We start from the raw sequence: 22,272 nt of genomic DNA, 5'->3' as shown, positions 1-22,272 counted from the left end.
TACACATCCCCTTTATTTGTTATTAGATCATACATAATTGGTTCAGGTGTTGCATTCTTGTATAGCTCTATTAATGAGAACGCAGGGCTACTTGCTGAGTGCTGACAAAGTGACAATCATTGTGGTTTTGTGTTTAAAACATTTTTTTTTTAAACCTGTATCTTAAAAAGAAAATCAGTATTGCAGCCATTAATTTTTATCTCTGATGGTATCATATCTCTGCTGTCTGGCAGAAACCAGCTAACTCCAAAAAAATTCAGGAAATTATGTTAGGAGGTTTTGTTCATCATTGATAAGAACAGCTGAATGGACCTCCAAGCTCACAATGAGGTTAGAGGTCAAAAGGGGGTGGAGCCTGGAGTCAGCAAAACCAGCTAACTCTGGTTTAGCAGAAAGTTTGAGGATCCGATGGAGTTAGCTGGTTTTGTCAGAAGCGCTTTTTAATGCTTTTCATTCATTCAATGTTTGTTTTACCAACACACAGACGTAAAGGGTGTCCAATGGCCCTGATTTATGGGGAAAAAATGCAAAAGCGTCAATATGGAGTTAGCTGGTTTCTGCCGGACTGTAGCAACGATGTATGCCTATGAGTCTATTACGCACGAGGTCCATCTTGGTGCCCCCCCAAACTTTCCGTCCAATCAGAGCCCTGCTGTTCTGCATGGAGCCAGTGGTTAGCTCCTTTCTCCTGCCCGGCTCCCAAGTGGTCTGTGTGTGTATCACAGAGAGGAGAGCTGAACAAGAGACCAGCACAGAACTGCTAACGAGCCTTGGAGAGAGACCACTGAAGTTCCACGGAGCAGAGCAGAGAGAGGGTCTGAACTGAAGTCGAGCGCATAGAATCTGCAGAAAACATCGAAAGCGCACAAACAGCAGCATCAACGAGGGAGTTCCTTTTGTGTTCTCCCTTTTACTCTTGTCTTGTCTTATATGCAGCACTTTTGCATTTCTTTTTTTTTTAAATTACGTTTGAGTGCATTTTTGACAGCCTTAATGTCTTTATCTCGAAATTCACGCTGAGGATCCAATCAGTGAGAGAGAAAGAGAAGATAACCCAGAACTTAGTTTGAAAAGACCAAGTTGGGTCTGAAAATGGACACCGGCGTTGCATGGCTGTCCATCGTGCAGGTACTTCTTTTAGTGGCGTTTTCCAGCGGGCAACAAGAAGACACAGCTGGGATCACCGAGGGCACGACGACAGAAGAGATCCCGGAGGGAGCATCCACCTTGGCGTTCGTCTTCGACGTGACCGGCTCCATGTACGACGACCTGGTCCAGGTCATCGAGGGCGCGTCCAAGATCCTGGAGACGTCTCTGAGCAGACCCAAGAGACCCCTGTATAACTTCGCCCTGGTGCCCTTCCACGACCCAGGTAAAGCACTGAATGAAATGACCATGTATTGAATGTTATGCCACCACCACTGAACGGCTCGGTGCGCTGAAACAGTGGTTCTCAAAGTGGGGTCCCCGGGGACCCCCCCCAGAGGTCCTGGAGGGAGTTCCAGGGGGTCCCCAGCTAAATGATAGATAGTTAGGAACTAATTAACCAAAATGGACCCGGTCCCTTATGAGTTTGTAACTCAGAGGGGGTAATTTGGTAAATTGATTTTACAATAGTATAAATTGGCAATTGGGGTCCCAGAGATACAAATGCCATTAAATGTGGGTCCTCAGCCTAATGCATGTCAAACTGGGGGTCCTCGAAATTAAAATGGTTGAAAACTCTAGAAAACACTCACTGCTAATAAGTGTCAATTTGGGGGTCCGTCCTTGACATGAAAAAGTTTTAGAAAAGACACGCCAGTTATTCCTTCATTGAATTGCAAAAAAAAATAAAAATGTTTTGCAGTTCGTGTGCAACCCTTTCAGTTTATTTGGGCACAGCACGGTTCACACGCTCTGAGATCAGGGCGCATAAAGTCACACAGAAATGTGATGTGAGAAATCTAATAGTTTTCTCAGAGACTTAATGTTCCTCGCACCTCCAGAGAGGGGACTCCGGGGATGTATTGTCTCCGCCACGCAGATGTTCTGCCCGGCGGTCACTATCATTAGCATTCCGATTGAGTTAGTGTGTGTGGCTTGGTGCTCCTCGGTGTTCTGCAGCCTTATGATTATCATCACACGTTTTAGGTGCTGCTCTTTAATTCGGAAAAAGCTAAAAACCAAGTAAATGCATCACAGCCTCGGTCTGTTTCAAAGCAATTTAAGACTGTGGGTAAAACAAGAGTTACGCCAGTTACAGCAGGGGTTAGATTTCCGAATGGGCAGCAGCAGGGGAAACGTCATGATGCATGTGAGTCTGTAATTACAATACGATGATGGGAAGGAGGAGAACCTTGCACCTACTCTCAGTCAAAACGCAAACAAAGCTGCTGTCATGGCCTGGCGTTTGTGTGCTGAAGTTGAGGTGTTAAGTGGAAGTTGTACTTGTACGTCAGCAAAGAGCCTCAATCGGCAACAACGAGGGATGCGTATATCAGTCAGTGGTTGTGGTTGCCAAACTTTTTAGCTCAAGACCCAAAAGAGAAATCAGATTGCCCAGGACCCAAACTAGTGAAAATAGCTGATCTGAAAAATTGTTTTCAAATGTATGGAATTTCTTAGATTTTTTTATTTTATTTTATTTATTCATGAAATGTTTTTGAAAAATCCTTGTTTTTTGAATTCGTGAAAGCTTTTAAATTTTTGGGGGATTATACAAAAAAATTTTTTTTGACATTTACTTTACCATAAAAATGTGTCCGCGACCCATAAGTGGGTCCCGACCCACTGCTTGGGAAACAGTGCGCTATATGGTGGGGCGCCATGGGATGCATACTGTATGCATGGCCTTCTAATTTCTAAATACATGAAAAAAAGGAGGAGAAAAGCACACTCTCTTAACCCATCTCATCATGCTGCTGCGGCTAGAGGAAGCAGAGGACTCTTTGACAGACAGGTATAGCAGCAACAGGCAGACATGCAGAGGAGACAGATAGATACTATATAGATATGGATAGAGAGGAGCGGGGTCTGGAGACGGGAGAGATCCCTATTCCAGATGTGTGCTCTCCTCTGCTACATTTCAGCATGTCAGAAAATCTAAAGAATTCCTCAATCATGGCTTCAAGTCTCTGTCCCTGTGCCAACAATAATAGACATGTTCAAGTCAGAATTATGCTCTCAGTATACTATGAGTATAGACAAGTAGACGTATATGTAACAAACCATGAATCCATAATTGCGTGCATTTGAGGATGAAGTAATAAAAATGATGAAAGATGGGTAATGAACAGAATAGAATAACAGGCAGCAATAGTTGACCTGTATCCAATGTTGAAGGTTTTTAATCCTTCATACAGAACTGTGCCTCTTCTGCACCTTCACTTGTTGGAAACAGTATGCTCATTAACCCATTAAAACCGGGAAAGCATCTGCGCAATTTTAGATTTTAGCATTGGCTGTTCAAAAATAGTAGATATACCAGCTCACAGTGCGTCACTTCGTACCGCGCTGCGAGCTTGTAGATCTGCTATTTTTTATTCTTTTTTGAAAAAAAAGTGTGAGAACTACTGATTTAGAAGGCATTTGTAGAATCGGCCTCAGGTCTTAATTAATAGGGCCGGTAGGATCTCCTTACAACACGGAAGCTTGTGGACTCGGCACAAATCCTTGCTTGTGTATTTGTCCGTTTGGTGCCAAGTGACATCCCCTGCCCCAGTAACTTGTGCCTTTAAATGTTTACGAGGATGTCAGAATGTGTTTCTCCAAACCCCCCAGGGGGACAGAGAAATGATTAGAACAGCACACTGAGAGTTTGGAGTAGCCCAAACGTTCCCCCGATGTCGCTTTGCCTCTCTCTAACTCTCTCTCTCTCTCCCTCTCCATCCTGATCCTTGAAGAGAGTCAGCTTTGTTCTTGTAAGGGTTTTTATTTGGGGCTTGTTCAGTTTGAGATGTGTCCATTTTCTCTGTTTTCCGTTCGACCCAGAGTGATAACGCTGGGTCCCCTGTTTGATTTGGCTGCCTTTGAATTGAACACCAGAGCCCCCCGCTATTTACACTGCAATTTGACACTGTAAACACAGTAGTGTGTGTGTGTGTGTGTGTGTGTGTGTGTGTGTGTGTGTGTGTGTGTGTGTGTGTGTGTGTGTGTGTGTGTGTGTGTGTGTGTGTGTGTGTGTGAGTGAGTGAGTGAGTGAGTGAGTGAGTGCGCGTGCGTGCGCGCGCGCGCGCGTGTGCGTGTGTGTGTGTTTGTACAGTTTGTGTCTGTCTGTGTGTGTCTGTCAGTAAAACCTTTAGTGTGTGTGCCTGTACAAGGAAGAATGTGTGTGTTTGCGTGTGTGAGAGCTCGCACATGCAACACGTGTGTGCATGTGTTTGGAGTATGTGTGTGTGTGTGTGTGTGCGTGCGGATGTGTGCGTGATGTGTGCGTGTGAGGCGAGAGTGTCAGGAGGAAGCCTGGATATTGGGGTCAGGCTTGTGTGGGAAGAACACGCAGGAAATCTCCCCCCTTTTCTCCATCCTGCAGAGAGAGAAAGAAAGAAAGCAAGAGGATACTTCACAAGTCATTTTACTGAGGCCCAGGGGTTGTGGTTGTTTAGCCCTAGAATCACTGAAACAGAGACAGTATTACGGCAGGCTTGCATCAGAGATTATTTGTCCTGTTTCAGATCTCTATTGTACTTTTGAAGGTAGATGTGAGGCAAAATCCATCTTTGAATTATATCAAAATCAATTAGTTTACCGCTGAGTCAGTGTAATCATGTGGTCAAGCCACCTAACATTTGTGAATTTAACCAGCTTTCCTTCAAAGATGTGCTGAAGAGAACAGTTTTCATCAACAATATCATCAAACAGCTTGTGACCCATTTCTCTGACCCACTGACAAGTTATCAGAGACAGACTTCCTATTGTTATTTATTCTATTTCATAGCAAGAGTTGTAGCATTCTAGCGTTCCTGAAAATCCAGATTTTTTGTTTTTGTTTTGAAATTATATGAAAATCTTTGCCTATAACTGCCAAACAAGCAATTCCAGGATATGTCATCAGTGTTTCGGTATTAGGTGTTTGGGTGTTTTTGCCCACCCCACAATCAGTTTCTATAGTGACTAGGAGGCACCCTCAGCCACCTCTCCACTTAAACCCAAATTATACTTTGTTGTATGACCGCGTCGCAAACTGCAGATCTATAAGCTCACAATGCGTCACATCCACATTACATGCATTACAATGCTGACGTCCTGATACACACATTTGTCCCTCATAAACAATGTTTTGCCGTCAGAGGGAGTGTGTGTCCTCTGTGTGTGTGTCCTGTGTGCATGTTTTATTGGTTGAGGTTGACATGGGTCAGAAGACGGTGCCTCAAGTTAGTGGGGGCGCTAGAATGCTTCACACAGATTTGTGCAAGCCCACATACATGTGCGCACACACGTACACACTGATACAACCACACATACTGAAACACATAAGAAAATATAAACCAAATTCTTGAATCACTCCCTGCATGAAAATATGGAGCCTATAATGAATAATCCTGCCCAATAATTATTACAGGGAATAACCATAGCAATATCCAGTGTAAGAATACAAGAAAATTCAAACATCTTTGTGTTTTTGCCAACACCTTAAACTAGATATCATACCGCCAAATTGGTGCTGCTCACAGACAGACTGACCTACTAATGGTCTGATTTACTAATTGACCGTTGACCATCTATTCTAAACAATGAAATTCTCCAAATTAAATGAACCAACAACGTAGCATTTGGCTTGCATTTCTTTTATTATTTGGCCATTGATTCAGCCATGCACAGTAAAAAATGTACTCTTTAACACACCCTTTTTTACACTCAGAGTTAAAGAATAGTCAGGATTTTACTATGTACAGTATGCGTCTGAGATAATTTCCACCGTGGTGATGCCTAGCTAAGCTATTCCCTTTGTGGCCCTAGTCTGTAGTTAGAAGGACGTGGGCGTGGAATGATGTCCGCTGATGATGGGACGGCCTCTGACCCCCGCCCCGTGATCAAAGGTGCTCATCTCGGAAAAACCCTCTGTAACGTTCAGCGCTCTTCCCTCCTGCCCCATCTCCCTTTGTTTTACACCACTTTTTAGACGGGAGGTTTTTGTCTGAACTGCCCCACCCGTGCGAGATTACAAGGGGGCCTGCGTTTAACTGGACACAGTCAATAATGATGCTATTAGGCAGGAATGTCCCGAAAAAGGGATCTTTTTTTTGGAGGATCAGATGAAGACGGGAGTGTGTCTCGGTCTACAGTGGACCTCTAAGCGTTTCATCTTCCCAAATGACCCGCCCTGGAATATTAAAATGGCCTTTAATTTTTTAGGACTGTTTGTGCATCTTCTAAACATGCCCTGTGGCGACTTGAGAGAGCAATAGTTTTAGACTCTGTTTGGCTTTGTAGTCAGTACACGGGGGTACCGCCCAGCTTTCATCTTGGTTGCCTGTGCATACCTGTGGGCTGCTTGAGGAACACTTAAACATGTATGCATTCTGAGTTCAGGTTTGGCTTCAGCACCTTTGTGGCCAAGAGCTAATAGAGATCCCAAGGTTAATTATGGATTGCGGCCATTGGCATTTTGTTAATAGGAAGATACTGTAATTGACTGTAGAGCTGGGCGATATATTGATATTATATTGGTATCATGAGACTAGATATCGTCCAAGATTATGGATATCGTAATATTGTAATATTGTGTTATGGCAAAAGTGTTGTCTTTTCCTGATTGTATTGACATAATATGCTCTATACTTTTTTTTAAATCTGACATTTAACTTGCAAAACTAGCGAAAATAGCAGATCTACAAGCTCACAACGTGATATTGTGATGATTGTTCATCACAATATCAACATCAAGGTATTTGGTCAACAATATTGCGATATTTGTCCACATCGCCCTGCTCTAATTGGCCGACGCATGAGTTGTTTGACACGAATCCACATAAGATTAACCTTTTTCTAAAGATCTTAATTCATTTCTGACATTCTTGTCTTTCTTAACCATCTTGGGTTCAGCTTCGTGTTGCCCTTTCAGCTTCAGCTTCGTGTTGCCCTTTGACTCTGTAGTGGATTCTGAGGCTCACTCAGAGGTCCTGAGAAGTTCTGTGTCCTGGTTCTGACCTCTGGTGTGCTTTGATAGCAATGCCTGATCTTTTAACCTTTGTTATGATAGTATAATCAGATATCCCTTTTGGCCTTTTCTGGCCAGCATGGCTATGCAAGGTCACAGCACCCCTCAGGTCATTGTGTGAACGCGGGGGTCTGAACTTGAGACGGCAGAGCTGGTTATGAGATGAGTGGAAGGGACGGGTGCATAATGAAAGATGGGATGATGCATGTCTGGAAGTGATTTCAGGCTGAGGAAAAAAAGAAGAAAAGGAAGATGATAGCAAATTAATTTAAAAAAATGAACATTTACTCTATTATCCTCTGCCTGAAGTGGATCACAGGTTGATTAAAATGACTGAATGCAGCTTTGGCCTCTGTGGTTGTCAGTCAGTGTAATTTAGTTTAGAAATGTAACACTAGAGAGGTTAAACATTTTGGCACCCTCTTAATCTGACTTCATTTATTAGTCAACTTGTTCTTGTGGTCCAGTTTAACTTAGTCTATTCCACAATTTTCGTATGTTACATAGAGTCTGTAACCAAGCCTACTGAAAGCCGCAAACGGAAGCTTCCGTTGTCATTTCCGTTCACCAAAATATATTTGAAAATATATATAATATATAATTTTTTTTCAATATATATATATACACACACACACACACACACACACACACACACACACATTTGTAACATTTCTTTATTTCTTTTGAAAAATAATTACATGCCGTCCCAAAATAGGAATGCCATGTAGAAAGTAGTTAACTGTAGTTAACTGTAGTTCAATGTAGAGTAGTATCTAATCTGCCTAGTCTGGAGAAAGCTGTATCAGTGTCAAGTCAAGACTTAACATGAAGGCATGACAGAGAAATCTGACTCTTAAGCTCTGTTTGTTTATGGAACGTGTGAATTGGGGTGCATACATCCATTTGAGCTGTTTCCTTTCCTGTTCTAAGACACGTGTATGTGACAAAGCCACTAGAAATCATATAACCTGAGGCAAGTTCATAACTGCTGCCTGTGCTGTGGGCAACTTTGGCTTTTGAGGACAGGTTATTATGGTATGTTAGGGCTAAGCAATATGGACAAAAAAAGGATTTTCTTTTTTTACCAGCTCGATATCGATTTTATGACACTATCTTGTTGTGATGACAACGTTATTTTCTTGTAATGTTTTTTAAAAGTTTCCAAAATAGCCGATCTACAAGCTCACAACCTGTCATGGCTCCATCATGTTGTGTGAAAATGATTTACCAATACCAACCTATACATACATTATTTTATTCATTCTTTCCCAACCCTTCTTTGACAAGCACTATTAGTACAAATTACTTCCAGCTTTTTGTTGCATCTATACTACCTGCAAACATACTGTATACATTTGCTTTAGCCAGTCAGCATAAAAAGTACCTTATTAAACATAATTATAAGCAGGAACCCCAGTACTTTTTTACTGTTGCCCCCTCAATGAGGGCTTTCCTCAAATCAGCATTTTTATAGTCAAATTATCCCCAAAAGATTTATGTCCAGACACTTGTAGTTAAGAAACCTATTTTTGTTACAGGAGTTTGTTGCACAGATTAATTCGATTTTCATTGTGTTTTTGGTCTTAAGCTTTTGGATCTGGAGTGCCCATTTGGAACACATTAGAATGACCGAACATTCCCATGGTTTGGTATGATGTGACCTCATGTTGGCTGTGTTTTGAGAGAGGGATTTCTTTCTTTCTTTACCTTGTCCGATGTTCGTGTACATTTTAGTCAAAACATGTGTTAAGGTTTCAGCAACATAGGGCTGCCGTGTGCAGAGTGACATGTATAGTGCCGCTTTTCACTCGGGCCATAAAAGCCGGTGTGATGAGGTTTCTCCCCTCTTGGCAGGCATTTTAAAAGGCTCGGGTGGTTTTGGTGTGTGTGTGTGTGTGTGTGTGTGCGTGTGCGTGAGCGTGTGTGTCTGCGTGCGTGCGTGTGCGGACTGCGTGTGCATGTGTGTGCGGACTGCGTGTGCATGTGTGTGTGTGTGTGTGTGTGTGGGAACAGCTGAGCCGCTGTGGGGTTTCGCTTCTGATTTCATTCTTTGTGCGTTTCTCTGTCCACACAGTAAAATCCTCAGTGTTAATTTATCCATTTGTAACTGAGAGAGTGTACAAATGTAACCAAACAGACTTGGAAATTAACACTGAGGATTTGATTGTGCACCCTGTCTCCCTGGAGTCTGTTGGCACATTGTTTCAGTTAAAGATGAAACATTGTTTGCTTATCCCATTCTTCTCTCTCTCTCTCTCTCTCTCTCTCTCTCTCTCTCTCTCTCTCTCTCTCTCTCTCTCTCTCTCTCTCTCTCTCTCCCTTTCTGTTTCTCTTTTTGCCTTCCCTCGCTCAGGTCTCTTCACAAGTTCCCATCTCCCTCTCTCCCTCCTGCTGTGCACACTGCTGAAACATTTCCTGAAACGTTGCAAAATCCCACTCTTGACCGTCCTGTCAGCGTCTGGACCTGTGGGCGGGGGGGGGGGGGGGTGCACAGGAGGATAGGAGGAGTGGAGGTGAAGCAAGGAGCTCAGTGTTGTGATTGGCACGGAGGCCTGTGTGGGTTTTATATGTGGCAAACGTGTCTGAGCTGGACAAGTGTTGGGGAGAATCTCACAGTTAAAGCCTGTCAGTGACCTCCGCCCTCTGCCCCTCGGGAAATCGTGTTGGGTTAGGGTATTTGTGTATCAGGATGGTAAAGAGGGCAAACCTATAGAGCAAGACATTCTCTGTGGTTCCACAGCTGAGAGCAGTCTGAATTTCCTGTGCGTGCGTGCGTGCGTGTGGTCAACAGTGCTGATATGCTGAGCTTTCCCAGTCTGCCTTAGCTTGCCACAGTGTGTGGCCATGAGATTTAAGATCTTGTGTCTGTACAGCAATTTCAGGCTTATTACACTTAACCCACTTTGCTTCAGGTGTTGAATAATGATCAAGCCACCTGTAGATCTTCAGGAAAAAGGGCCAACACATACTGTAGGACTTTACCCCATTTTCACTGAGGCAGCACTGTAAAAGGGTACAGGCACCTTTGAGATGTTTTGTATACCTTTATAGGAATTTTGATTAATTCATGACATTGTTTTCTTTTGAAACCAAACTGTAATTCGAATGTAGATTGCAATTTTTTGTTGTTGTTGTTTCCTGAGAGTGCATGACAGAACCAGCTATTAGGCAAGACTTTGTCTTTGTCTCCAAAATGGAGTCCACATGTTGAAACATCATACACAGCTCATTTGTGTGTTTGCTGCCTGTGCCAGTTTTTGAGCCCGACCAATATATTGGTTTGGCAAATATACTGGCCAACATTCTTTTTTTTTACTTTTGTACCCAACCATACAATAGAAGGCTTTCAGAAACTTCACAGCACAGACGCAGTGTTTCCTTGCCAGGCCACATCAGCGCATCTCCTCTTATTGCTATTTTTGTCCTCTTCCACATCCATTCTCTCTTCCCTAACTATGTTGTCATGGCAAAGTAACGAGCACCTGTCTTACCTGCCTCTTCTGTTGTGCTTTATGGGTGAAGGGGAAATTATGCCACACAGCTCTCAAGGATTGGGATAGATTTGGATGATGTCTGGTTTTAGTAAAATGTTGTCTTAACGATCATAAAGCTGTCACTGTAAGTATTCTGGATTGATGGCCATGATCTGCTTGTTTTTGTTTTTCCACATTTTTCACAGGTGGAGTTTAGCCTACTTAGACAATGCTTTACGACTTGAACTGTAAACCTCACTATCAATCTATTGTTATTTTGAAGGAGACAGAAACAGGTCATAGTGAAGCAGCTGTCAGGAATGAATACACAGCAAAATGTACTCGTAAGGGTCCATATATTTAAACAGATTTATAGAGGTGGACCAACTGTTCTTTCTTTTTTTCTGGAGACAAATAGATGTCAGACATTCAGACCAAGCTGTTCCTGGTATAAGGGTAATATTTTGATTTGAAAATTTTATTGGAGGATAAACCCCTTGAGATGCAGCATCTCGTCTTCCAGGGGGTCCTCAGGCACAACACACAAACACTGACACAAAACAATCACATAACATACAACAACAACAAAACATACACATAAGGGCTCTCACACCATCCCAGACCAGTCTACATCTGTTATGCCATAATAAAAATAATAATAAAACAATCAATTATGAAATCAAATTCAACAAGAATACATGGCAACATATGTCATTTCCAGTCCGAAGTCAAAACCCATAACCCCCCAAGCCGACTCCGCGAACCCCGATTGTCTTTCCGTTAAGCCAACTTTATGAATTTAAAAGCAAGAACAGTTAGATTTTAGGGAATCAAGCAGAGATATTTTGAAAACAGAAAATGAAATAATTGATCTAAGTAAAGTGGATAAATTGTTCCAATCAGAAGGTGCTTTAAACTTAAAAGAACGTCTCCCAATTTCTTTGTTTATACCGACAGGTACCTCAAAAACAGGTTGTTGTGTATGTCTTAATGGGTATCTTGAACTGAACGGACGTAAAAGCTCTTTCAAATAAGAAGGATAATTAAAGTAAATACATTTAAAAACAAAAAGCAACCAATGAAAATGTCTCCTATCATGAGGAGATAACCAGTTTAACGTATCATACAGAACACAGTGATGTGTACTGTAAGGACACCGGAGTACAAATCTACATATATTATTGTAAACTACATTTAACGAATGAAGATGTGTCTCAGAGGTGTTCTGATAAATGATGTCACAATAGTCAATGATAGGAAGTAGAAGCTGCTGAACAATATGTTTTCTTATTTGAAAAGTAAAACAGTTTATTGATCTATACATTAATCTGAGACCATTATTTACTTTACTCCTAAGAGAATCGATATGGGGCTTAAAAGAAAATTCCGAATCTAACCAAAGGCCTAAGTATTTGAATGTTTCCACTGTTTTCAGGGGAGAGCCATCTGTAAAAAAAATAGATAATTCAGAGGATGTACGATTAAGAAAATACCGAGTACCAAACACCATGCTGCACGACTTCTGCTTGTTTAATATAAGATTATTATTTAAAAGCCATTTTTGAACCAGATTAAATTCCGTTTGCAAGGAGCTTTGAATTTTGGATATATCACAATCAGATGTATAAATAGCTGTGTCATCAGCATATAACTGTATGGAGCAATTTGTACATATTTTGGGAAGATCATTAATGAAAATGGAAAAAAGTAAAGGACCTAAGATTGATCCTTGTGGTACACCCTTTTCCATCACCAAGAAATCCGATTTAACATCATTAAAAGAAACACACTGACGACGATTATGAAGGTAGGAACTAAACCAAAGTAATGCCTGTCGAGAAAGGCCAAAATCATAAAGTTTAAGATAATGATCAACTAAATCAAAAGCCTTAGATAAATCAATAAAAATAGAACCTAATAATTTACTCTTATCTAAGGCGGAGTATACATCATCCGAAAATTTAACGAGCAGTAGTAGTGGAGAAATTGGAACGGAAGCCTGACTGAAATGGGGATAAAATATTGAGATCATTAATATATTTAGATAATTGATTATAAATGAGCTTTTCAAATATTTTTGCCATTGAACAGATAATAGAAATGGGTCTATAATTATTAACTTCTAAAGGATCACCACCTTTAAAAAGTGGAGTGACCTTTGCACATTTCCAGATTGATGGAAGTTGACAAGTTGATAGGGACAAATTAAATAAATCTGCAAGAGGGAAGATGAGAACTTGAGAAGCTAATTTAATAAACTTGGCCTCTAATCCGTCTGGACCAGAGGCACATCCAACCTTAAGTTCTGAAATAACTTGTGAAATTTCTGTAGGTAATATTCGTCTAAATGAAAATGAACCATTAATAGGACTACTAACATGATTATTTAAATAAGGAGAATCAAAAGAATAAGAATTACTAACAGAGGAAAAAAAACGATTAAACACATCAGAGATAAGAGCAGGGTCATGGACAACTTCATCATTTACACGAATCTGAGGAACAGAGTTTTTCTTTGGTTTAAGAATACTATTCAACTTATTCCAAAACTGTTTGGGATTTTTGAAATCTTGAGAAAGTCCATTCCTATGAAAATTAGCCTTGGCATTTCTAGTCTGAGTCTTACAAATATTTCTCAAATGTTTATAAGAGTCCCAGTCAACTGGGTCCCTAGTAGATCTGTATTTTGCCCAAGCCGTATCTCTACGTTTAAAGAGACCTATGAGATCTGAGTTGATCCATGGTAAATGTCTACCTTTAACTCTTACTGTTTTCCAAGGAGCGTGTTTATCAATAACTCTGACAAATTCATCTAAAAGAAAGTTCGACGCATCCTCAACAAAAGGAATCAACTGAAACCTATTCCAGTCCACTGAAACAACATCCTGAATAAAATTATCTGTATTTATGTTTCTACACTGTCTCATATTTATATATTTTGGAGGAAGACGGGGAATTCTTATCTTCCAAACACAAAATATTCCAGAATGGTCACTAAAACAATCGGAGAGGACCCCTGATTTAACAATCCTATCTGGATGTGAAACAAATATTAAATCTAATAGTGTTGATGTTGTTTCAGTAACTCTGGTCGGCTCAGTGATAAGTTGAGTTAAGTTTATGTTGTCAAATAATTTCTTCTCATTTGAAGAGAAACGAGGAAGCCAGTTCCAATTAAAGTCCCCTAAAAAGATTAATTCCAAGGGACAATTTAGAGAGTTGATTGTGGACAGTATAGATCTAATAGTTTCCACAGGAGCCGATGGGGGCCTATAAAAATTACCTATGATCAACTGCTTGTTTTGATGAAAAATTAACTTAACAAAAAGACAATCAAAATTCACAGAATCAACCCGGGGAACCACAAGTTCCGACCCCAGACTAGAAATGACATATGTTGCCACACCACCTCCTGCTCTATCTCTATCTGTTCTATACAAAACATAGTCATTTATCTGGATTTCTTCATCAGATATAATACTACTTAACATAGTTTCTGAAAGAGTGATAACATTAGGCTTATAAGTAGCTGCCCAGACTCTCAACTCATCAATCTTTGGAATAACGCTTCTGATATTAAAATGGATAATTTTTAAACCTTTAACTGTATTCATGTTTTAAATCAGAAAAATAATAATAATAACAATTGCATGCAGACATAGCTGGTCAGGTGGAGGGATGAACAATGGAGAGAGCCACACAAAAACACTACACTCAAATACACATCTACAAGGACAAAAGACAAACACAAATCTAACAAAACAACGAATAAACAAAATGTCTTCATCCCCAAATGACGAAGACTGCAGATTAATACACTGCTGAAGGAACAGTGCATTATGAACAAAGACCTACCTCTCATATTATGGAGAGGCTCCTAAGTTCTTTTACATGTACGTCTAAACTTATGAACTTAAACCTTAAGGTAGCAGATGCAGGTAAGTAGGTGAGTGACAGAAGGGATCCAATTATGGCCCCTGCTGCACAATAACAATCAAAGTTGAACCTCTGGTGCCCTCTTGGGATAATAATAGAAAAACAAGATTCAACCTCTAGCATCCTAATTAGGTTACAAAGGTAGTTGTAACTGAGGTAGAAAATAATGAAAATAATGAAAAAATAATGAAAAAGATGTAATTGTGACCACCAGGAAAAAAGTTTAGTTCAATTTATTTCATTAAATGTAATACTTTGTGCAAGCAGTAATCTCCCTCAATAAACAAACGGATTGAAAGAAACTCCTACTAAAGGCACATACAAACTCTCCCATATTGACAGAAAGGTTCTAGTTATGGTCCCTACTGCTCCTTAACAAACAACTCTCTAAATAAGCCAATTTATAGCTTCCCATGACTATATGTGACAAAGTAGAAAATTAATTTCAGTGGGAGAGAGAAAGCGAGAGGAGAAAGAGAGAGAGAGAGAGGGAAAAAAAGAAAAAAAAAGTCATGAATCAGAGAAAGACAAACAAAAAGTTATGGCCTGGCTCTAGTTGTGAACCGAAACGAAAAAATAAATAAAAAGCACGACTGAGCACTGTGACCATGTATGTGCGAGTCGTGGGTGCGCGTTTGTGCAAGCACGCGCTATACAGTCAATCAACGTCCATATGTAAATTGTAATTGTGTGAAATATGTATGTGTGTGTGTGTGTGTGTGCGTGCGTGTGTGAACCCATATTCAATAGGCAATGGCATAACTTGCGTGGGTAAGTTCAGCAGGGAGTCAGTACAGATAAGCAGATGGGCGCTCTGTGTGTGTGCGTGTGCGTGTGCGTGTGCGCGCGCGCGCGTCTCACTCTGTCTATGTCTGTAGTACTGGACTGTTCTGTAACCATGCATGTGTGTGCGCACTGTGCGTAAAGCTGCACTCCAAAGTGGCCACAGGCCACGGTTTAATCCTCACCAGCAGAGAAGAGTGAATCGTAGAATTTCTGGGCTTCCTCCGGGCAATCGAACACGCTCCTTCGTCCCTCATGGACCATCCGTAGGCTGCCGTTGTCTTGCGTAGATATCTTGACATTCTTTTTCCAAAAGGAGTGCTTCACCTCGGCAAATGAGGCTCGCTTTTTAGCGACGCTGGCTGGCAGATCGGGGAAGAGTAATATAATATTCTCACGGAACTTGTTTTGATCTCTTCTGCGCCTCAGGGCACGCTCTTTATCCTGGAGATAATGAAATCTCACGATGAAGACCCGTGGCTTGGATCCAGACGCTGTATTGCGGGGAGGTCCTATGCGGTGAGCTGCGTCCAAAGTCGGGGGGGTGGTGAAGCAATCTCCCAAGGCCTCCACAAAGAAGTCGGCCATGAACTTGACCGGGTCTGAACCCTCCGTTTGTTCCGGGATACCGACGACCCTCAAATTGAAGCGTCTACCGCGCCGTTCCATGTCTAATAATTTAGACTTCATTTGTTCATTGTCTGACTGTAGTAGAGAACATGATACCTCTAGCGCCGTAATACGGTCACTATGATCAGACAATGTAGTCTCCATATCAGTCAGCTTAACGGCGTGGGAGGCCGTGGTCTTTTTGATGTCATCCAGCATGGCCGTGATTGGCTTTAGTGCATCATCGAGTGTCTTTTTAAGAGTTGTGATTAAAGTAGCACCCAGTTCCTCAATTAGAACAGTGCGAAGTTTCTCCAACTCGGGTGATAGCACAACGGTAGTTTTGCTGCGGGTAGCCATGGTGCATCCAAAAACACGTGTACAGGATCACAAACTTAGAGTTATACACCCTTTTCTTTTGTTTCTTACTTTTATCTCTTTCCTTTTGTTATCTCTTTCCTTTTGTTAAAACTGAGTGAAAGTTTAAGGTATTTGCCCGGGTTAGTCCATTATATAATAAATAAAGCTTAGGAGCGTCTCACGCTGCGTCTTCACTCACATGCTCAACCGGACGTGACGTGTGTCAGCTGGTTCACCTGTATAACAGATTATATACGCACATGCACCCACGCCCGCACGCACGCACGCCTGCCCGCACGCACGCACGCACGCATGCACGCACGCACGCACGCACGCACGCACACATACATACACACACACACACACATACACACATACACACACATACACACACACAGCACATCGTACAGGCTAGTACATCCTCCAAAGCCCAGATGTGTTCCAGCTGTATGTGCCTGTTGTTTACCTTTTCTGGACAGGCTGCAAGTGTCGTCCGGCTGGCAGATCCCAAAGGTCAAAGGTCCATGACAGGATCAGTCGCTTACAATAACTCCACACACAGGAGTTGCCCATTCCTCTTTTTAGTGCTTATCTTTAGATTTCCTGCAGGAAGCACTTGGATCTGAGAGAATGTACCGGGTGGTACTCATGGCAGGACATTCATTTCATATCATCGCTGTCAGGTGGAAACCTTGTGTGTCCAAAACCATTTTTCAGGAAATGGATAAAAGAACCTGTGTGCTACTAGATCCGATTGAGTTATTATTCAGTCACAACTTCTCACAAGTTCTTGTTAGTACTCTCATTGGTTAAATATTTATAAAGCCCATGGGCTTCATAAAGACAGAGCAACGGATGCTTTTTCAACCTAACAGGTCTTCCTCAGCGTACAGTTATACGACAAAGTATAATAAGCATCATAGGTTATTGAGTTCAATTATGATGGTTCTGTACTTGAAACGCATATTTGTTTATATATGTAAAAATCAATAAAAAATGAATAACAAAACAATAAGCATAATAGGTCATTATTTTATGAAAAAAACATACAACGATGCAATATGGAGATACAAGGTTTCTGCCCAACAGAGAAAATATGACACTCATTGCATGTACTGTACAGTACGCACATTTCTGAATGTAATAGAGACAGATTATGTAGGCCTTATAAAGGCCACTGCTAATACTCTAACTCGTCATGCCTTTGTTCTCTCCTTGCCAAAATAGTTGCAGGATGTTGTCTGCATGTGCACACCACTAGTATGAATTGGCACCCAGTGACTTGATACGTAACTTCTGGCCTTAATCACTTTAACCCTAGCATCCCTAATCTGGGGCGAACATTCAGCAAAAACAGACGATCTACAGCGGCTATTTTCGCCGAAGATATTTAGTGTATAGCGAAAACAGGAGGGTACCTAGTATAGAGCTCTTGGGAATCTGGTCAACTAAGTATGGGTTTTAAGTGTTAATAGTATATTGCCTGCATCTTTGTTTCGGGACTGGCATTTAGACATTCAATCTCTGCGGTCAACGGACCACACACACAAGCCATTCCATTCAAGTGAACTCAAGACTTTTAATGCGTTCCTCATAGAAATTCACAAATCCACACACATCATACATGCTCCTACTTGCGGTGAGAATTAGACCAAAGCGTTTCACTGCCAACATCTGACATTGTTTACATGCATGTCCAACTCAACAAAAGACAGCTATTCTGGGCTGGCTGTTGTCACCGGCCCGGACCCCCAGCTCCCACCAGACCAGACATAAATGGGGCATCAACAAATATGTGGTAACAAGCTGAAGTCATCATTCACTCCCTCGCCATTATCTACTATTATGCATTTATGATTTCTGAATGATGCTGAGCAGCACTGAATTATAATCACACACATGTGGGCCACATTGACACATACGTTACAGTACAGTAAGACAAGTCATAACTTTGGCAAAGGGTCTTGTATACAATTCCAACCATTGTTTCCTGGGAATGATTTTACTGGGCCATGTCTGCCTAGTCCTGTAAAATCTAATTAAATTGTGTAATACATTTTCTTGTCGGTTTTATTTGTCTGATAGAATGTTTGTTATGTTGATCACAGTGCTACAAGCACGTTAAGTCAGGAACTCGCATAAGTCATTCATATTGCTTAGGGTTTCCATCTGTCAACATGAATACTTTTCCCCCAACGTTAAATATGTGAGAACCAAGGCTCTGTTCTATCATATAGTACAGGCAAGTGGCCTCTCCAATTACATTGTTATTTGTCTACGCTTTCACAGACAAGTTCTCAAGCAACCACACTACTGTACATACAACACATTCATCAACAAAATCAAGTTTTATTGTACTCGAAAAACTGACAAAAGAACAATTTACTGAGTCCCTTGTTGTTATAAAAGATCTCTTTCACGGTTCTTCACTGTTTAGCGTACAATGGGGACTGACGGGGAGATTGAGGAGAGCAGGAGAGAATGATGTGCAATACCAATAGAGAACATGAGCTAGCTGGATTCAAACCCACTAGCACATGGATTGTATCAAAACCCACCGAGCCGACAGAATGTCCCAAACTTGTGCGTGAAGTCAGCACTCATGGTAGCTAGGAACACTTCTTTCAGTTCAGATCATCATGCACAGTGGAAAGTGTTAGCAGGCCGCAGAGTGCAGATCCTGTTGGGCCAGCAGGTTACCGCAGCACCGGCAACATACAATGAAACACATCAACTCATGCACACACATAAATACATACATGCACTCAAGAGAAGTCATGAAAGCAATGGCATGCATTGTAACCCCCCACATGCACAAACGTCCACAAACACTTCTGCTTTCGCCGAAGAGATTTGGTGTAGAGGGAAAAAGGAGGCGGCCTAGTATAGAGTTATACCCCAGGGGGACTGGTCAACGAAGTATGTCGGGTTAAGTGGTTAATCACGTACACACGCACGCACGCACACACACACGCACGCACGCACACACACACACGAGCGAAATATGTACACATTTAACAGCCACCCTAGACACACACACACAGGTTAATTGTCTTCTGTGTTGTGTCTCCAACAGCATTCATCCAGTCAGATGGATGATTGGCAGAGAGCTCAGGGCTGCTGTCTGTCTCTGGAACACACTCACTGTCAGCCCATGCATCTGGGAGGGATTACATTTCTGTGTGGTGTGTGGACTGGGTTGACTCTGTGTGGGTTTTTTGGGGCGGAGGGGTATTGCCAATGTGTATGCTTGTACGTATGCAGTTGTGAGCGCCAATGCCAAAGATCTATGGTTCTGTGGTTCTGTGGTGCCAGGACCCATCCAAGCCTTTTCAGGGGAATCTAAAAAGGACAGGCACCAATGCAATTCCAGGTCGTCTGCCCGGTGGTCGCTCTCACCGGTCCTTCTCTCTCTGATGGTGCTTTCAGGAAACGGTTACCATCGCAGGGTCATTTTGTGGCGGTTTGAAAGCAAGCCTTTTGTCAGTTCTGTTGCCCTGGGCTAAACCTCAGTCATTTTGTCAGCAGCTGCTGAAGTCAAATGGAGAGACAGAGAGACAGGCACACACAGAGATAGATAGAGAGAGAGAGAGAGAGAGAGAGAGAGAGAGAGAGAGAGAGGTGAAGAATCTAGAAAAAAGGAAGGTGTGAGAGAAAAAAGTGCTAGAAAGAGAAAAGGAAAAGATGGAGCGAAAGCAAGACATGACTGAGCCTGCATGGAAGATGGACGAGCTTTGGAGCCCAGACAAACCACTCTCAGCAGGGAGTCTCCTGAGAAGTGGGAAGAGAGAGCGGAGGAGTGATATTATATGACTCTTCACTGACAGAGAGAGATTGGTTTGTTTGAGGTTGGTTTGTGGCATCTGGGCTATGAGGGTTAGGGTTAGAACAATGGAAGAACCATCCGAGAGAGACAGATGGGAACTGTATAGGAACATATCTGATGCCCACATTTTGTGTGGTACTTTCTCATCAGGACTGTACACGGTTTCATTATACCACCTCTAAAACGGAAGACTTACTACTGAAAAGTGTGGGATGTACTGAAAGTGTGGGATGCAATGTTTTCTGTTTGAATGCAAACAGAAAAAAAAGTTGTGAAAGTTGTGTATTCTGTTTCCAATGTATTCAAGTATAGATGCGTGTGGGTCGCCTATTGAAGTGAACCTTTTGCCCTTTTAGATTAGAGATCTGTGTTTACCACATGTTTACATACTGTTAAAAGTAAGAGGGCAACTCACCGTGAGGTGATTACAGAACACGATGTACTTCATGTACTTGACATGCTACATTTGTGTGTGCACGTGTGTGTGTGTTTGTGTTGACTGTGTCGATTTGATGTTGTTATAAGAGCATTGTGTGTGTGTGCGTGTGTGCGTGTGTACGTGCGTGCGTGCGTGCGTGCGTGCGTGCGTGCGTGCGTGCGTGCGTGCGTGCGTGCGTGCGTGCGTGCGCGAGCTCACAGAGGCCCACTAATTACACACTGTACAGTTTCACATGTGTTTTCTCAGTGGGATTGATTAAGTGAATTATCCCCCATGGCTGACAGTTGGGGCAGCAGGCTCTCTGAACCTGGCAACTTTTCAACTGAGTCAGCAAGACGACACAAAGCTCTCTGTTACAGCCTCTGGTTAGTGCTGTAACATGTAGGCATGCAACAGTTAATCCAACTGATTGATTTAATCGATTATACAAATGTTACAATAATTGATTTGAATAAAAACTATACCATGCCCGTTGGGTACCGATCTACTCGGGAACGATGCAAGTCGGGAACGATGCAAATTGGGAACGCATGGCTCACCGCAATACCCTTTTTACCCGTTGTCAGAATACCTGTAGTACCCATCTGTCTGTGTCACTTTTACGCCCATATATGGAGTTCTCTGTATCTGTCTATCCTTGTCCCTTTTTTGCCCGTATATGGATTCCCTGTCTGGTTTCGCTAGTATACTCATCATATCGGTAGGATCGGCAGTTCTGGACAACTGGATCTCTGTTTATACCTGGACAACCGTCTTTCCGACCGACTCGACGCCGGGCACCACACTCCCTCGAGTCCTCAAGGGAGTAGCTTTGGCTCAAATAGTAAACTGCTTCAATAACGCAGTAATGTTCATTAAATCACTCTATAGAACTAAGCCAAAAATAAATATGATGGGTGAAGTACTCTAGCTTGGTAAATCTTCATAAAGTCTGATCAGTGTGCGCTTAGATAAATCCAACTCTCTACAACCACACTGTTGGTTAGCTGAAGTTCTTGTGGTCACTGCTCAGTCTTAATCTAACTCAGAGAGTATAGAAATGGAACCAAATGGACCCATTTACTGTGTAGCCCCGTAGAGACACAAGTAATTGTGTGTAGAGAACAACCAGAGCATTGCTTAATAAAATGAAAACAAATGTTCTAGACAGTGAATAAATCTATAAACTCTACCCCTCCTAGGTAATGTTTGGCGTGCGCACGTGCGTGTGTGTATGGTGTTTGCCTGTGTGTCTGTGTGTCTGTCTTTCTGTCTGTCTGTGTGTCTGTCTGTCTGTCTGTGTGTCTGTCTGTCTGTCTGTCTGTCTGTCTGTCAATGAGAGAGGGACAGTATTAAGCCTAATTTATAATTAATTCCATGGCTATTTCATTCAAAATATTAATTATCCCTTACATTCCCATACTGCTGCAGTGTCACCGTTGTGTAGACTATGACAGGTAGTGTTTGGGTTGCAGTGGCTTTTATCATTGTCTGCATTGACCTGCCCAGACTCCCAAAAGCCTGGGAAACTCTTAAACCTCAGGGCAATGCTGCCAAACCTGGACTCTGATTTGGTAGGAAGACATTAATGCCTGTGAACTTTCAGTGGATGGGCCATTGGAACTCCCTGTCGCTGCTACTTGCCAGGAGTGGAAGGCAGTGAATGTGCGAAGGATTCGCAGCGAATTAGCTAGATCCTGAAAGCCAGAGGAGGCGAAATTGAGAT

At 42.0% G+C, this 22,272-nt stretch overlaps 1 protein-coding gene across 1 annotated transcript in view; it reads left to right on the top strand.

The window, feature by feature from the left end:
• Positions 1–862: 862 nt before the first annotated feature.
• hmcn1 (hemicentin 1) overlaps positions 863–22,272 on the top strand; it is a 219,447-nt gene continuing 198,037 nt past the window's right edge. The window contains exon 1 of the mRNA XM_080431586.1: positions 863–1,372. Within this exon, the coding sequence (XP_080287712.1) occupies positions 1,093–1,372 (280 nt within the window). The 5' untranslated portion in view covers positions 863–1,092. The remainder of the gene's footprint in view (positions 1,373–22,272) is intronic.

This window comes from Gymnoscopelus braueri, assembly GCF_963280865.1.
Source record: "Gymnoscopelus braueri genome assembly, chromosome: 6".
Taxonomy (NCBI): domain Eukaryota; kingdom Metazoa; phylum Chordata; class Actinopteri; order Myctophiformes; family Myctophidae; genus Gymnoscopelus; species Gymnoscopelus braueri.
This window is presented reverse-complemented; position numbering and strand designations above follow the sequence as displayed.